This window comes from Hippoglossus hippoglossus, chromosome 15 (genome assembly GCF_009819705.1).
Source record: "Hippoglossus hippoglossus isolate fHipHip1 chromosome 15, fHipHip1.pri, whole genome shotgun sequence".
NCBI classification, from domain to species: Eukaryota; Metazoa; Chordata; class Actinopteri; order Pleuronectiformes; family Pleuronectidae; genus Hippoglossus; species Hippoglossus hippoglossus.
Genome location: NC_047165.1, coordinates 2,293,127 through 2,309,503, shown reverse-complemented (window position 1 = coordinate 2,309,503; position 16,377 = coordinate 2,293,127). Strand labels below are relative to the sequence as shown.

The following is a 16,377-nucleotide window of genomic DNA, read 5'->3' as shown; positions in this document are numbered from 1 at the left end:
CGTATGCTGACATGGAGGAGGACGGATGCCCCATTGAGTTGTCTTGTAAACAAACCAAAGTTCACTTGTTTCCTCGAGGTTTAACGAACGTGCTCTCTTCTTCTTCTTCTTCTTCTTCTTCTTCTTCTTCTTCTTCTCAAATTCTATGTTTGATACGTCCAAACAAGGTTATCGCCTTCGTCAGGTTTCCATCAAACCAAGACATGTGAGTCGTGCGGCCCTCGTGCTCATGCACATCCTCCATCGTGCTACACTCTACACCTTTACTCTACGTTGTGGGAAATGAAAGGATTTAATTCACTTTACAGGAAAAGAAGGTAAAATAAGAGTCAAACCACTGGTCTCAGGGTCCAGGGAAAGCACATGAAGCATAGAAGTGCACACGCATGCGTATAAGCCGACGTTCTGGCAGCAAAATGTCCCTTTGGTCTGACTCAGCACTTTCACAAGCACACAAATACACACACCTTGTGGTGTTTTAATTATTTAAAGAGTCTTCATTTTATGGTCCTCTGCCCTGCTACTCAGATTATATGAAGGTCTGCAATGAACCGGCTACTTTTAATATTGCATAAGGCTCGCGGTGTCCACCAGCGACTCCTCGGCCGCAGCTGCGGCTCGGCTCGGCTCGGCTCGGCTCAGTATTATGTGCAGAACGGTCCCTGAGCTACAGATTAAACCCTTTTGACTGCTGCGAATTAAACATCAGAGGAAGACGTTGATGAAGCCTCCTCGCTCGGGGGCCGAGGAACCATGTAGAGGTTCTGTGTCTGATGAAAGACGTCAGATAGTGAGATTTGTCTTCTTGTAAGAGACAAACGAAAAACTCTGTGTGGATTTGTCTCAAAGCTCTTTTTGTCCCTGCTCATGCAGTGGTGGCTTTTCATAGAGTTCAGAGTTTGGTGAGATGTTTGAACTTATTCTATTTCCTCCTTTATTAAGAAAACTGAAGACTTAATTCTTCCTACAGTTCATACGTGTGTTTCTCTCTTCCAGGCGCTGGAGGTTGGTCTCCTCTGAGTTCCGACCGGTATCAGTGGTTGGAGGTCGACCTCGGGGGACGCACAGAAATCACCGCCGTTGCCACGCAAGGTCGCTATGGAAGCTCCGATTGGCTGACAGCCTACCTGCTGATGTTCAGTGACACGGGACACAACTGGAAGCAGTATCGACAGGAGGACAATATATGGGTGAGTTCATACTGAGTTTATGTTGAAGCCACTGTTAAGCAATAATGTTCATTTGAAGGAAGTCGAAGCAAAGTCGCGCCTCGATTCCTCAAACTGTCTTTTCATCGCAGACAAATCACCTGAACAGTTTGAGCTGGAATTGAACATTTAAAGGAACTAGCGTCTCATTCACTCATGCGATTCTTTTTACATGTTTTATTGTTTTACCTGGGTGGCTCTCTCACCCATCGTGCTGGAGTCAGTCCAGCGTTTCCTCGCACTCACTGCTGAAGACAGAAAGTTCTCCCTGTTCCAGTGAAGCTGTGACAAACCGGGAGGTAAGACTCTCACCGTGAGGGTTAATCTAATGTCAGCCCGACACTTCCTCCGACACAGAACAGGAACCAGCTTCTTGCGGCTTAAAAGCTTGTTGATTTCACACATTCAGCATAAATCGGGATGAACCCGCAGCATGTCTCAAAAGTCCCTGTGAAGCTCCACATATTAGTCAGCCTGGTTTATTACGGCTTTCGGGGGAACGGAGTTGACTGCCGAGCGGCTCCATCAGTCACAATCCCTCCCAGACCGCTCTCCTTCCTTCAAGCTCACAGGCCAGAGTTACTGAGTAATGCTTCCTCTCCTTCGCCCAGTTTCCATCTCCTCTCCTCACATCTGCTACAAAGGATGTGAATGGGCAGATGGGGGGGGGAGCGTACACTCCTCCGACCGGGGAATATCTGCCTAAGTGTTAATGGAGGTAAAGGGATTGGAACTACATCACAGGATTCCCTATAGCAAAGGAGCACATTCTGCTGAGTGTCATCCTGAAATGCAAATACGACAGCTAGAAACTGAAGCTGTGAAGTCTGAGCTGACACACGTGGGATTCACTCTCATGGACCTTTAGTGAGAGTGTTTTAAAACAAGTAATTAGTTTTATAGGTTTTCTCAATCAGCTTCTTAATCTGAGCAATGAGGCCTGGAAGACCACAACAACTTCAAGTAAAAATAAGTTTTCATAATTTCAGGAGAGATGACTTTGTCTGTGCTTTTTTAAAACTAGTTTAAAACAACACTATGCAACTTTTTAACCTTAGAACAGCAGCTTCAGACTTGATGCTGCATATTTCTGTGCATTAACCCAAGTTTAGGGTTTAGCAGCCGTTTTCTTGGGTTATCAGTAATTTCAATTGTACCAGAACCAATAAATAGACGGATGAAGTCGTTGTTGCTTAATGCAGCCGTCACACCACATCTCAATTTCCCTCTCTCCGTTGTAAGATGTATTTGTATCATTGATTCCTGTCTCATAACTGTCTGCAGAGCGCTGCTCCTCCTTCGTGAGGTCGTTTATTCTCCGACAGAGGGGCTCAATAAAAGCGATCGGTGCAACAGAGCTAATAAACCACGGCAGCTTCCTCTGTTTGGACTCTCTGCCCCTGCGTCTCCTCAAAGGTCATCACTCAAGACCGCTTGCTCTTCATCCGCTAATGTCGAGCAAAGATTATCTTCACTACTCGATCTTGCTGTAAAAATGTTGGTGTGTCCAGGTCTTTTAGAAAGTCTGACAAAAAATATGATTAAAATATGATTAAATATGATTCGACTCTTCCTCGACGATGCTCTCTCTTTGAAGGATTTAATACGTCGACTCAGGTCCTATGTGGAGTTACTCTGACAGGCTCAGCGTTTCAAAGGCGTCAGATTAGTGTAACACAGAATTCTACGCTTCAGATGAGGATGTTTTACTTAAATAAGTCAAATTACAGCTCAGAGGAAGGTGTCACAGGCAAATATGCAGATGAGCTTGAGAAGTGCCGCTCTTCTGTGCAGCAGCACCAACGTCCTCTTATCTGAGCTCATGTTCTGACTTTTAAACTCATTACGATCAAGCAACAGGCGACACAACGGGACCTTCGTCAAAGGAAACCCTCAGGAGAGAAGTGGGATGTTGGTTCCATCTGTTCTTCATCCACTGAAGCGGCCGTGGATCCGTTCAAGCTCCGAAAACCAACCAGTGAAACTCACCAACTTCAATATCAGCCTTTTATTTCATCTGGTTTCTTTTTATCAAGGACCAGATGATCGTCGTTTGATGTCGATGCCAATGTTCTCCTCCTGAGGCACGATTAATTTTGATATAATTTATTGACGATGTTGCGTCGCTGTTAATCTGAATAGTCAAACGTCAAATTCACCTCTGAATTATTCGCCGTTTTTTGTGCGTCACTGTTGATGTGCATCGGCCTCAACTGTCCTGAAATCCTGCAAATTGAATATAAGGTTGAATGTATTTTAATATATATTTAAAACTAAATGATGAAACAGTAGAATACAGTTTGAGGAGCAAAGACAAAAGTTGAAAAGAAGCAGAACAACCTGAAAACCAGAAAGTATGTGATTTATAAAGAGATCTGATAAACAGGCTTCAGAGCAAATCCAACTTAAAGGTAAAATAAATAAGAAAATTCCAGATAGATTGTTCCTGGATCACAGAGGTTAATAAATGTTATTCTCTGTGGACCGAGTGTTTACCAGAACGTCTCAAACCTATAAAACTAAACCTAGTGCTTCACAAATCTAATTTTCTACCTGATTGAGAAACCGTTCACCGGGAACGTGAACCTATCTCCACAATATTCCTTCATTAAGGGGAAAATCAGACGTATCACTTCTCACCGGCGCCGAGGGGATTTCAGTTCAGCTCCGATGAACAGACGCAGGAACATGTTCTCTGGTTTAGGACCGAGCTCGACTCCAGTGAGGATCCACAGGGCGTGTGTGTGTTGTCCTCTTTGTGTTGGTGTCTCACATGTCTCACAATGGACAGGTGTGTTCTCCAGGTAACCTGCTGCTCGTGTGTTTTTATTTCTCAGGCCTTTCCAGGAAACAGTAACGCAGACAGTGTGGTTCAGCACAAGCTCCAGCATCCGGTCATCGCTCGCTACGTCCGCCTCGTCCCTCTGGACTGGAACCCTAACGGACGGATCGGACTCCGGCTGGAGACGTACGGATGTCCCTACAGTCAGTTCTTCAGTTCTCTCATTTAAAGGCATAAACTGAAAACATGACTCTACACATGTTTCTTAATTAATGATATGAACCTGAGTGGACTGGTTGTGTTAATTTACACGTGAGGACAAACTCTAGACTGTGTGTAAAGACGGCCTCTCCACTTCCTCCTGCTACATTGGCTGAAATATCCCATCACAGGTGATTCTGGTGTGCAGCTGTGGTATTGAGGTCCCAGGTCGGCTGTCAATCACGACGTTTCCCCCCCGTTTTAGCATCAAATAACTAGTTGCACGTGCACACAACTTTTCCTGAGACTCACAGAGTGACTTTCAGACATGTGCACTTAACTAATAGCTTCTTGTTAAGGATGAGAAACGTGGACAGCTGCTGCCTCACTTAGCCACGTAGCATTTAGTCTGTGATTTGTGGCTGCAGCTGCTGCGGAGTTAATGTTGTTTATACATCTTTACCTTTCCGCTGCTTTATTACTCTGTTGAATCTATAAAAATGTTTGATTTATTTAGCTTAATATTACTTTATGAATTAACAATTATCAGCTGAAGCACAGGCGGCAAAATAATAGATAAAGGTGTATATATATATATATGACATGAAATACCGATGGTGCCTTTTAAGATGTTTTAATATATATCATTATTCTCAGCATATAACAATATTTAGCTCATCCCTCCCCTCTTTTAAAATGCAATGCAGTAATTTTAAGATAAGATAAGATAAGATAATCCTTTATTCGTCCCACAACGGGGAAATTTGCAGTGTGTCCACCTGAGTCCAACTTTCTTTCCAGCCCTGATGGAAACACATTATATCCAAACAAATAGGAGATGAGAGCAGGTTAGATGGAGGCAGCAGATCAGGGCTGAGGAGAGGAGACGTGAATGAGGAGGCAGGAGGCAGGAGAGGACGCACCAGCTGTGGCCATGACCGAAACAGAAAGCTCGCCGCTTGGCAGAGACGGTTTCATCACATGAATTAAGAAGTAAAAAAAAAGTTAATCAGTTCCTTGCCCCCAGACAGTGTTTCCACAGAGTTGTCGAGCAAATGAAGTGAAATTTTAAAAAATAAATTTTAAAATATCTTGTGTATAAAAGGAAACTGTTGTGAGAGAATCTATTATCGTTTGAAAGAGTGAGCTCGGGAACAAATGTCTGAGCGTCTATGTTGGTTCGGTTTGATTTAACAGCTCAAAGAAAATGGGATTTAATTAGACTCCGAGGACGCCGGCAACACTTCGGCGTTGCATCCGAAAGGTGAAGAAGCAGAGAGAAACTTCCAAAGCTTTGACTTTTGTATAATTAAAATGTTGGGTTTGCGTGGTTTCCCAGCGTCACTGTCAGCGGCGGCACACGCACCGAACGCTCCGGATGACATTTCTCATTTGATGCTTCAACGGCGACAGCGTAGGTGGAAGATTTGTAGCGTCGGCACAGACACACTCACCATTACAGTAAAGTGTAATTTTCTTAGGAGTGACAAGAAAGACGCAGTTAACGTCTCGTGTTCAGACGCCAGCTTCTCTACAGAACATCTGCGTTTAGCTCAGGACTCATCTAATTTCATCTGTGTGTGGTTCATGTGTCTGAACAAAAATCTGATCAAACGGTGTTTTATGAGTCTTGATGAGCAGAATAACAGAGGAAGATAATGGAGGTGTACTGTTCAGTAGATTGCATTGTTTTTTAGTAAAGTTAAAAAGGTTTTTAGATCATTAAAAAAGTTGTTCATTCTTTATTAAATGTACAATTCATGATCAGAAGAGTTGTTCATGTTTCCTGGTGCAGATAAAGGTTCAGTGAAAAAGGAGTTTGTTTATAAATCAGTCAAACTCGGGAAGAAGAATCCTGCATTTTATTCACTTTATTCTTTTTTGCAGAAGAATCCAGAATGTTTTCAGAATTCATTTGTTTGTTAAGTTGAAGGTGCAGAGAAATGATTTATGATGAAATCAGTGGGAGCGTTGGATCTCAGTTCTCTGACAGCTCCTCTGGGGGGGAGACGGATTAGAGAAGAGATTTAAATAGATGTGTTTCCAGAAGAAGCATAAATTGTGAGAGAGAATAACTTTGCAGATCTTCAAGGACGCGGGAGAATCGAAACTTTTTTTGGCGAATTACCTTTTCAACAACCTGCGTGACATTAACCTCACGTGGTTTAAACTGGGCTGGACGTATTTCTGTGGTGGTAAAGAAACTCTGAGCACAGATGCAGGCGACATACGTATCTGCACAATGTGAGAAACTGTGAATCGTGGGTTTGATTTTAACTTGTCTTCTTACATCTACCAATTAAAACTCACACCTTCCTCATCGTCTTCCCAAAAACTATTTAAGATGATCTTATTTGTCAGTCTGTGATTTGTTTTATCTGCATATATTCACTTTTAGGTGTCTTTCCTTTGTGCATCAAACCAAAGTGACAACAATCTTAAATATTGTAAAGTATAACCTGCCCTGAGGTCACTGAAGCAGCCATTCATCTTTGTCCATAGCAATATGAGGTCCTGATATCATAAATAAGAAAGTCTACAAATAGTTAAGGATTATTTTGACTGTGCCTAATAGGAGTTTATTGTTTTGAGTGTGTGAGTGAAGTGTGTACTTGTTGTTTTCCAGACTCTGACGTGGTGAGCTTCGACGGCCACAGCAGCCTCCTCTACAAGCTGAGTCCCAGGCCGAGGCCGACAACCAGGGAGAGCATCTCTCTGAAGTTCAAAACCCTGAGGAATTCTGGGACGCTGCTTCGTGCGGCGGGTCGGAGCGAGCGCAGCCTCACGCTGGAGCTGGAGGAGGGAAAGCTGCTGCTCGTCCTGCGGAAAGGTGAAAGTCTGAAATACTCGAAACGCCTGTTTCTGCAGACGGACTCTTTAATGTTTTAGTCTCTTCGGAGATGGAGGAGATTTTGTCACCGAGCCAAACGTTTAGTGTTTGTGATAACGTGCATTTCATTATGTGGTCGTTTGCTTTACAACATCATTCAATAAGCTGTGAGGCTGTTTTACTGCTCTCAGCATTTTACAGGGAAACAACGCTGACCACTAGTTTCTGTTCTTATGTCGGTGCCATCTACTTCCTGTCTGTCCTGTGTTGGTGCTGAAGGGTTAAACCACTTTTACACATTCAGTTCACGCTGAGGGGAACTTTCCAAAGTCTGGAAACAGGACCCTGATAGGGCGTCGCCTTCAGGCTTATCCCAGATCAGAATATCCCACACAGAGTCAGTGCTACATGCAGAAGGTGTGAGGTTTTCTGCAGCACAACACAACACTTCTATTGAGTAAAAACTAAAACTAAAAATCACATTGTCAGCAAGTAATAAAGGACATTCACTACTATGAAGTTTTTAGATTTTGTAAAGAACCTCATTAACTACAATGTGTGTTTTACAAATTGAAACTTGAATTTAATGAAAAATAACGATTCATGCCTGCAAGAAAATTAAAGAATCCCATATTGGCCAACATGGATTTCACTGGTAATGTGAAGAAAAGAACAAAATTAACTTCATCTGCACATATTATTACATATAATTAATAAACCACAGTGTAGAATCCCATTAGCAGTTTATTACTCCAGTGCCTTGCTCTATGGCACTAAAGAGGTAATACTGTTGTGCACCTGAAAACAAACGTACAACAAACAACCCACACTAATGACTGGTTTCTTTGTTGCATTGACCAGGTTCAGCAGAATTAGGCACCAAACAGTCCCACGCTGTTCTTCAGGAGTCATTCAAACCACTGGAGTGAATCCTCGGGCTCATTAAAACGTTGTCGTCGCCACACACTCGTCACAATGTGAGTGCAGGGCTGGATTATTCCATGTGAAATGGACGCAGCTCGGATCAGTGTTCACGAGTCCTGTTCCTTCTGGAGGGGAAACATAATGAATGTGTTAGAAAGGCAGACGGCAAAGAGCTTCAGGGTTTTTCCCTCAATAAGTCCAGATATAACTTCATCAGGCGAAGTCCTGAAGTGTAGCGTTACCTTGCTAACGTCCATGTTACTTTCTGTTTGAGCTCATTTCAGGATTAAAGACGTAAAAAGTATCTTTGCACCGAGCAGGAATCTGTGTGCACATGAACCAGGGCTGTGAACTCGTGTTGAGGTCTCCTCTTCCTCGCATGCAGAGCGAATGTGATCTCCTGAGTTTCTCCTCGAGCTGAACTCGTGGCCTGAGGACAAGGTCTCACGTTTATCCCACAGGGAGCCGGGGAGCTGCTGCCCGTGAAGCTCAGGGTTCCGTGTAGAAGCCGGTGAAATGGAGACGATTGATTTGTGGTCGTATTAAAAGTTCTCAGGCTAAAGGTTCAATTCCGGCAGGAGCCTTCATCATCGTCATTGGACTGTGAGACAGAGCATCAGAACCGAGAAAAACACTGGTTTTTGTCTTTTATTTGTTGGTGTTTTTCTCAATAGAAAATGCAGAGTTTTGCGTAATACTGAAATAACTGATTTCTTGTTTTTAACACTCCTACATAATGAAATGTTCCTCATGAAAGATACTTGAATACTTCCCGTGTCGGAGTCGTGTTCCGCGTGGGAAACAGATTCTGTGTGGACGTGGACGATGACTCATTCTGGATTCAGTCGCTCGGCTCAGGTGTCACGGTGAACGCCGGGCTCCCTGCTGTGTTCAGCGCTGCAGTATTGACTTACCCTGTTATTCTACTCTATCCACAGTGATTTATAGGAAGGTCTCTGGGTAGTGCTCCGTCTGACAGCGTTGTAAATAAACAGCTTAGCCTTCATCCCGGCGGCTGCACACTTGTGCCATGCAGAGCGAGCTGAGCTTAATTTTTACAGCCCTCAGCTGAATCACTGCGGACGCACAGACCCGTTAACATGCGTCCTGTGTGCGGCTGTGAGAGTTTACATCTATCTACTGATTCCACAATAAAAAACTAAACTAGAGGGACACCTGGAGACGACATACTTGCGCTAATGCTGACCACCACATTGCATTTACACATATTGTGATCAGATACATGTAAACAAACATTTTCTGCAATCTAATCTCTTCTAATTTCCTGATAAATATGTTGAAGGAATTCCTCTGTCTGCCACCTGACTGGAACCAGCTCCAAAAGTGACTGGATTCTTCCTCGGGCCGCGACTCACCCTTCTGCCAAGTTTAAAGCAAATCAGTTCAGTAGTTTTTTGTGTAATCCTGCTGATAAACTGACAAATGAGGGAACTAGACATTTCAAAAGTCTCTCAGAAAAGTGAGCACTTGTTGTGAGCCGGGTCAGAGGTCACACTCGTGTTGACTGACGCCGTGCGGCCGCTTCAATTATCCGAGCCGAGCAGAATGTAATGAAAACGCTGAAACAATATGGCAGTCTGTCATCTGATAAGAGCCGTCAACGTCTTCCAACTAAATGAGATCCAGAGTCGCAGTGAGGAGCTGTAATGCAGCAGACAGATGATGATTAGGTGATATTGCCTCGGGGGGGCTTTCTGGAATGATCTGACACAGGAGCTCAAACTGTACGAAGCTAAAAGGGTTTGAGGAACTTGCAGCGGCTTCTCGAGTCAGAAAACACCGGAAGGTTTGGAAAAGTTCCTGGAGAGAATCAGTGAAACATTCGGTGATCGTGAAGATCACAGAGAGAAAAAGAGTTTTTGGAACAACTAAAGACGTGAAGAGCATTTACGGAACAAACATTATCCTTGTGGGTAATGGATCTACTGAGCCAGTTAATGTAATGGGAACAAACATGCACCTTAAGAGGTTCAGCGTTCTGCATATCTGTAATGTGAGAAGTAATCTGTACCTTATTACAACCAACTGGTTTTTATAACTTTCCATTTAAAAGTTGTGGAGTCTTCAGGTAAAACCAGCAAAACCTCTGTTTACACTCAGAAACACGTTGAATGTTTCCCTACATTAACTGTATATAGAATAGATATATTTTATAGATATATAAAGATGGGAGACGCATCTTAACTTTCTCTCAATGTCCAGAAATGAAGACAGAACATGTCGGATATCAATGCAGCATTTTGTGAAAAGTTAATTTCTCAAACTTACTCTTAACGGCTCTTTCAGATTTACCGTTCTTCTTCTCTCGCCTTTTTTTTTAGCACATATTGATGCTCCATCGCTCTCCTAGAGGTCATGACATCACTTACCCAAGTTATACAAATATAGATTACACAAAATAATATTAGAATAATGTCGTATCAGACATTTTTCTCTTCACTTGACTTGTGGACTTGTTTGTGCACCAGAAACTGAAACAGCTAAAATATAGTATTCATGGCAGAATAAGATGTTGCTGTGGCTACTGTTCATTTTGAATAATAACAATCAGGGCAAGAAATATATGAGTAATAAAGGTAAAAAAGAATTGAAGATTTTGCATTTTTAAATGATGACGTGTCCGAACCCTCAGGCTGCAGTTTTAATCTGGTGCATCTGCAGCTGGAGGCAGGATGGACTTTTAACTTTATCAGAACTTATCAATAATAAGAGTTGTGTGACCTTGCAGTGTTTTGTCATATTGATAAACAACCTGGGACCAAAGCACTGAATTGTGTTTCTTTCTAAACGTATTTGCAGCTGAACATCGGTGGAACCTCAACGTAATTTCTAGGAAACAGAGTTAGGACGAAGCGTCAGTCTTATGACTGAACACACTTGACTTTGTCTTTGTCTTTGTCTCTGTCTCTCTGTCCTCCATCATTGTGCTGATCAATGATGATTGACCACGCTTCGCTCCGTCCTCCTCTCTGTCCGTCTGTCTCTGGTTTCTCCCTCTGCGATGCCAAGTGTCTGTCTGATAGATCAATGATGATTGATGACCGAACACGTGTGACTCGGCCTCTGCTCGTCTCTCTCTCTCTCTCTCTCTCTCTCTCTCTCTCTCTCTCTCTCTCTCTCTCTCTCCACCTCTCTCTCTCTCCCTCTCTCTCTCTCTCTCTCTCTCTCTCTCTCCCTCTCTCTCTCTCCCTCTCTCTCTCTCTCTCTCCCTCTCTCTCTCTCTCTCTCTCTCTCTCTCTCTCTCCCTCTCTCTCTCTCTCTCTCCCTCTCTCTCTCTCTCTCTCTCTCTCTCTCTCTCCCTCTCTCTCTCTCTCTCTCTCTCTCTGTCTCTCTCCCTCTCTCTCTCTCTCTCTCCCTCTCCCTCTCTCTCTCCCTCTCTCTCTCTCCCTCTCTCTCTCCCTCTCTCTCTCCCTCTCTCCCTCTCTCTCTCTCTCTCTCTCTCTCTCTCTCTCTCTCTCTCTCTCTCTCTCATTCTTTCTTTTCCCATGCAGTCAACGTTGTCTCCTTTTAAACTGATTCTGATTCATATTTAATGACTCAGGACGTTTAGCTCCATTTTCGCCTCAACTGAAAACCTGAGCTCGACACTTATTGCTTGTGTCTCGGTCGGCGAGTGTTGATTTGGTTCTGAGATGTGATTTTTGAGGTTCATGCCAGTTCATGAAGAGAAAACTGGGATGTGATGCTAACTTTGTTCCCACTGAGCGAAGGAGACGGAGGAAAATGCTGCATTTCTGAAATTTAAAGATGTCAGAGCAGAATTCAGGAAACCTAAAGACATTTCTTTAGTCGTCCAGCCAAGACAACCAGAAGAAAGAAAACACTTGATATCGATAGTTCACCAGCTCAGAGTCTCACCCAGACAATATCAGCACAATCTGATGGAGAATTTCAAAGTAAAAGCCATTGTAAAATGACGTTATTGAAAAGATGGCAGAGTTCAGTGAGTTACTGCGTCTCCTCCTTGTTTACTCGGCTGGTAACCGTTACAACAAATAGGATTAGCTACACAATTAGAGGTCTGGAGCTGAAACAGGAGTCAACTTCCTCCTTCAGATTCTCCTCATCCCGTCTTCTATCTGCCGTCACCTCCTCGTCCTCCTCTTCTGTTCCAGGCAGGAGCTCGTCTGCAGCCGGTCGGCAGCTCGTGTCTCTGGGCAGCCTGTTAGACGATCGGCACTGGCACCAGGTCACCGTGGAGCATCACAGCAATCACCTCAACTTCACCGTGGACAAGAGCACAGAGCGGCTGCAGCTCCCTCCAGGACTCACCCACTGGGACCATGACCAGGTGTGTGTGTGTGTGTGTGTGTGTGTGTGTGTGTGTGTGTGTGTGTGTGTGTGTGTGTGTGTGTGTGTGTGTGTGTGTGTGTGTGTGTGTGTGTGTGTGTGTGTGTGTGTGTGTGTGTGTGTGTGTGTGACTATTGATGAGTGTAATGAGGTGCACGGGCACATGAGGTCCAGGGAAGTTGGAATACTTAAAAGTAGCATTGCATATTTCATAGTTCATTTGAAATATTATAAATAGTTTGGGCACCTATGATTCAATTGGAATGAATTAGACCTAGAAAGGCACTAAGACGTCAAACCTGTTCCCCTTTAATGATAATAAAAATAATAATAAACTTTATGTATATTGCACTTTTCAAGCTTAAAGACAAAATAATCAATAAACACCTTGTAGGACAACTTTTGGAACATGACAGCATATTTATCCACAGCACTATGCATTGAGTATAAATAGATAAATTGATTTCTATAAATTAATCAAACCAAAGTGTGGTTAAATTATAGTTCCTTCTTTTTCACCATGTTATAGAAAGTTATCTCATATCTTTTCCCGTGTGCTCATGTCTCTCCCGTGCAGATGAGCGTGGGCGCCGACCACGACCTCGGCTCTCGCGGGTCGTTCGGGTCGGACCGAAATTTCTGCGGCTGTTTGGAAAACCTCATCTACAACGGCGTGAACCTGGTGGAGCTCGCTCAACAGAGGGACCAGCGGGTCGCTGTGAAGGTAAACTGCTTGTATGGGTTCGTATATCACCACGTGTACACTGTAGTGCAAACAGTGTGTGTGTGTGTGTGTGTTGTGTGTTGTGTGTTGTGTCAAGCTAATGCACAACACCTCTGCATCTCCCTTCCTCAGCCTGCGTCGCTTTAACGACTCCACAAAGAGCTTTTAGATTTGATCATGTGTCTGTGCGCTGCACACTCCACTGGAAATAGAAACTCACCGTCGCCCGGAGGGAACCGGGGATGTAACATATCACTGTCGCTGCCCCGGCTCTGGATTTACTGTAATTACCTCTTCTCCAAACTATGAGCCCTCGCAGAGACGGCCAACTGCTCCCAGTCATTTAATTGGCGCCTTATTTTCTCGCTCTCTCTCTTCCTCCGCCTCTCGACTCGTCACCCTCCCTCCGTGACCTTAGAAAGCTGTTGGGTGACATTGGGGCCTTCAGTTTGACTGTTGGTGCTTATTCTAAGCCCGGCTATTATCGCTATGGTAATTCTCTCGTGCTCTTTAAGGAGACTTGCCGATTGGATCTCTGAGCGTGAGCCCGCTGCCACGCACCCTTCGGAAATTAATTTATATTCATGCTTTATCGTGTTTTCCCTCTTATGCTAGAATATTTTCTCTCTCTCCCCCCCCCCTCCTCCTCCTCCTCTCCATCTATCTCAGGGCAACGTGACCTTTTCCTGTGCTGAACCCATTTTCGTCGCCGTGACGTTCACCGGCCCCCGGAGCTTCCTCTGGTTACCGAGGGCGGCCGCAGCGTCATCGACGGGGCTGACGGTGGGGCTTCAGTTTCGGACGTGGAACAAGGCCGGGCTGCTGCTGACCTTTGAACTCCCAAACCACGGGGGTGCAGTCTGGCTGTACCTGAGCAGAGCCGCGCTCCACCTCCAGACCCACAAGCCCGGCAGGGCGCCGCTGGAGCTCGACGCAGGTCAGTCCGACCACTGACCTCCAACTTAAAGGGGAACTTTCTTTAATGCTTATTTCTTATTTGATTAAATTCTGTCTGAACTTTCTTGCGTCTCTGCTCACGCTGCTGTTTCTGTCACTTTCACTCCAGGTCACTTTAAACTCTAAATATCATCTTTATTGTTTATATACTGTTTATCATAAATTACTATAATTCACTGCATGTTTTATCCCATGAGTCTGTTTGCATGTGACGAATAAGAATCCTTGAGTTTACCCACACCGACTGTCTCCAGCTTTTATAAAGTTAAATCTCATCCTTGTCATAAATTAAAGGTTCAGATGCAGGAACTGACTTGTGCTTGAGGAATGAATATCTTTGGTCTTGTTATGATTCTGTGTTTTTTGTGGACAGATTCAGACGAAGGATGTTTAGCAGCTGACACAGAGTCAAATGATTGAATCCAGCCCCAGATGGTGAAAGGTGTGTGTGTCTGTGTGCGTCTCCAGGTTCAGCTCTGAACGACGGTCAGTGGCACTCCGTGGTCCTGACCTCCAGACGAGGACATCTGACCCTCGCAGTGGACGGAGACGAAGGAGCCGCTGCTCAGGCCAGTCCCTCGTTTGTCGTTACCACAGCTCAACTCTTCTTCGGGGGTGAGAAGAGGGATGAAGAGATGAACACATGCAGAGTTGGAGTGTTTTAAACTTCGTGTCACGTGTCCTTCGCGTCGTGTCTTTTCCTCTCGTGCGCAGGTTGTCCCTCTGAAGGCAGCAGCCAGGAGTGCATGAACCCCTTCAAGGTTTTCCAGGGATGCATGCGTCGGCTGACTGTGGACAACCAACATCTGGATCTGATCAAGGTGCAGCAGAGGCTGCTGGGAAACTACAGTCACCTGCAGGTCGACATGTGTGGCATCATTGACAGGTCCGACCTCAGAACACCATTTGTTTATTTCTACAGAATCTGATGCTTTGCTTTTCGGCAGAAACAAATCCGAGACCAGTGCATTTAAAAAACATATATGATGTATTCTAACAGCTGGAGGCTACTGACCCAATATGGAAGTAATGATTGATTTCATTTTACTATGGCCCTGCTCAGGTTAAATGCTTTGAAAAACAATTACATACAGAGAACGAATGACATAGAATTTCTTTTATTATTCAGTTTGACAGTCATAACGAAAGAATAATAGTTGAATCTAGATATACACAATATTTCTTTCTTTGGGGCTGTCTTTGTTGAATTTATTGCGTCGTTTAAATGTGAATATCCAAGGTTTGCCTCTGCATTTCCTCAAATGCTTTAAGAGCTTTATGTTGTATTTCCCTCCAAACTGAAGTCTTGGATTCGGTACATGTCATCGTTTCACCTGTGGGACTTTCCAGTGTGAAGTGTTGAGTAACTGCTGACATTGTGGTTAACTCTGGCTAATGCTGCTCTACTGGAAATGACTTCTTCCTCGCCGCTCTAGAAAGTGATTTCTGAGTGAAGCTAATATACTTTATAGATGTGGTATCGGCTCGGTACGCAGATTCATGCACTCGCCAGTGGAGGACCTGGCAGTAACATATTCTATTGGGGCAACCGAGGAATTTATCCAGGAAACGTTTGGTGCAGATTATTCAATGTGGTTAACTATTTGTTAGAGGGCATTGACAGAGAAGAAGGAAGCAATGTTGTTCAAATGTTTAATTTCATTGTCACTTGTTCGTTGTAAATCCTGTTAATCTCCCCCGGAGGCTCCGTGACTGGTTTCCTGTGAAATTGGGTTACGTATGGATTATTAGACACAGAGGGAATTACTGCAACAGTTTCCAGTGTTTTCCCCAAATGTTTTTTCTCACCAGGAAAACAGTCCTGGTATTATTAGTATTATTGTTTTTCCATCATTTAGCATCACATGAGGTGGAGCTTCTCTCCCTGGGCTGTAATGTGCTTTAGTTCTCTTTGTTTCTTGGAAATGTGATTTACTTGTGTGAAGCTGGGATTCTTGTATGGACGGTTAGAGAGAGGACTCACTATCCAGGAGCCACACACACACACACACACACACACACACACACACACACACACACACACACACACACACACACACACACACACACACACATGCACACTAACACAAACATACAGTTAGCGTTATTGTTCAGCAGGGACCAGAGTGAAATGAGCGCAGAGAAAAACATAATTTCTCTCTTCTGCTGATTGCTGCCAAATCGTGGTTCTGCCTCCAGTGTTTCCTCTGCTTGGCTCTGACTGCTGCTCTGTCTCAGTTTGTGAGTTCGGAGAAATTAGAGGATGTTGTTTCAAAGTTACCGCCGGTGGACGGAACGATATTTGGCATGTTTGCAGAAAAAGATCTCAGATTTGGACCGGTTTCGCTTTCTGCTTCTGCTTCAAATAGTTGTTGCCAGATGATCATCGTCATCGTCATCATCACTTCCATCTTTGCATTGTGTCTATTTGCTCCAGTTC

The 16,377-nt window shown here is 44.1% G+C and overlaps 1 protein-coding gene across 1 annotated transcript in view; it reads left to right on the top strand.

Moving 5' to 3' along the window:
* LOC117775788 (contactin-associated protein-like 4) overlaps positions 1-16,377 on the top strand; it is a 50,087-nt gene that overhangs the window by 17,423 nt on the left and 16,287 nt on the right. Inside the window, exons 3-10 of the mRNA XM_034609225.1 lie at positions 997-1,190; positions 4,046-4,193; positions 6,818-7,021; positions 12,082-12,257; positions 12,834-12,980; positions 13,650-13,917; positions 14,406-14,552; positions 14,652-14,823. Coding sequence (XP_034465116.1) covers positions 997-1,190; positions 4,046-4,193; positions 6,818-7,021; positions 12,082-12,257; positions 12,834-12,980; positions 13,650-13,917; positions 14,406-14,552; positions 14,652-14,823 — 1,456 coding nt within the window. The remainder of the gene's footprint in view (positions 1-996; positions 1,191-4,045; positions 4,194-6,817; positions 7,022-12,081; positions 12,258-12,833; positions 12,981-13,649; positions 13,918-14,405; positions 14,553-14,651; positions 14,824-16,377) is intronic.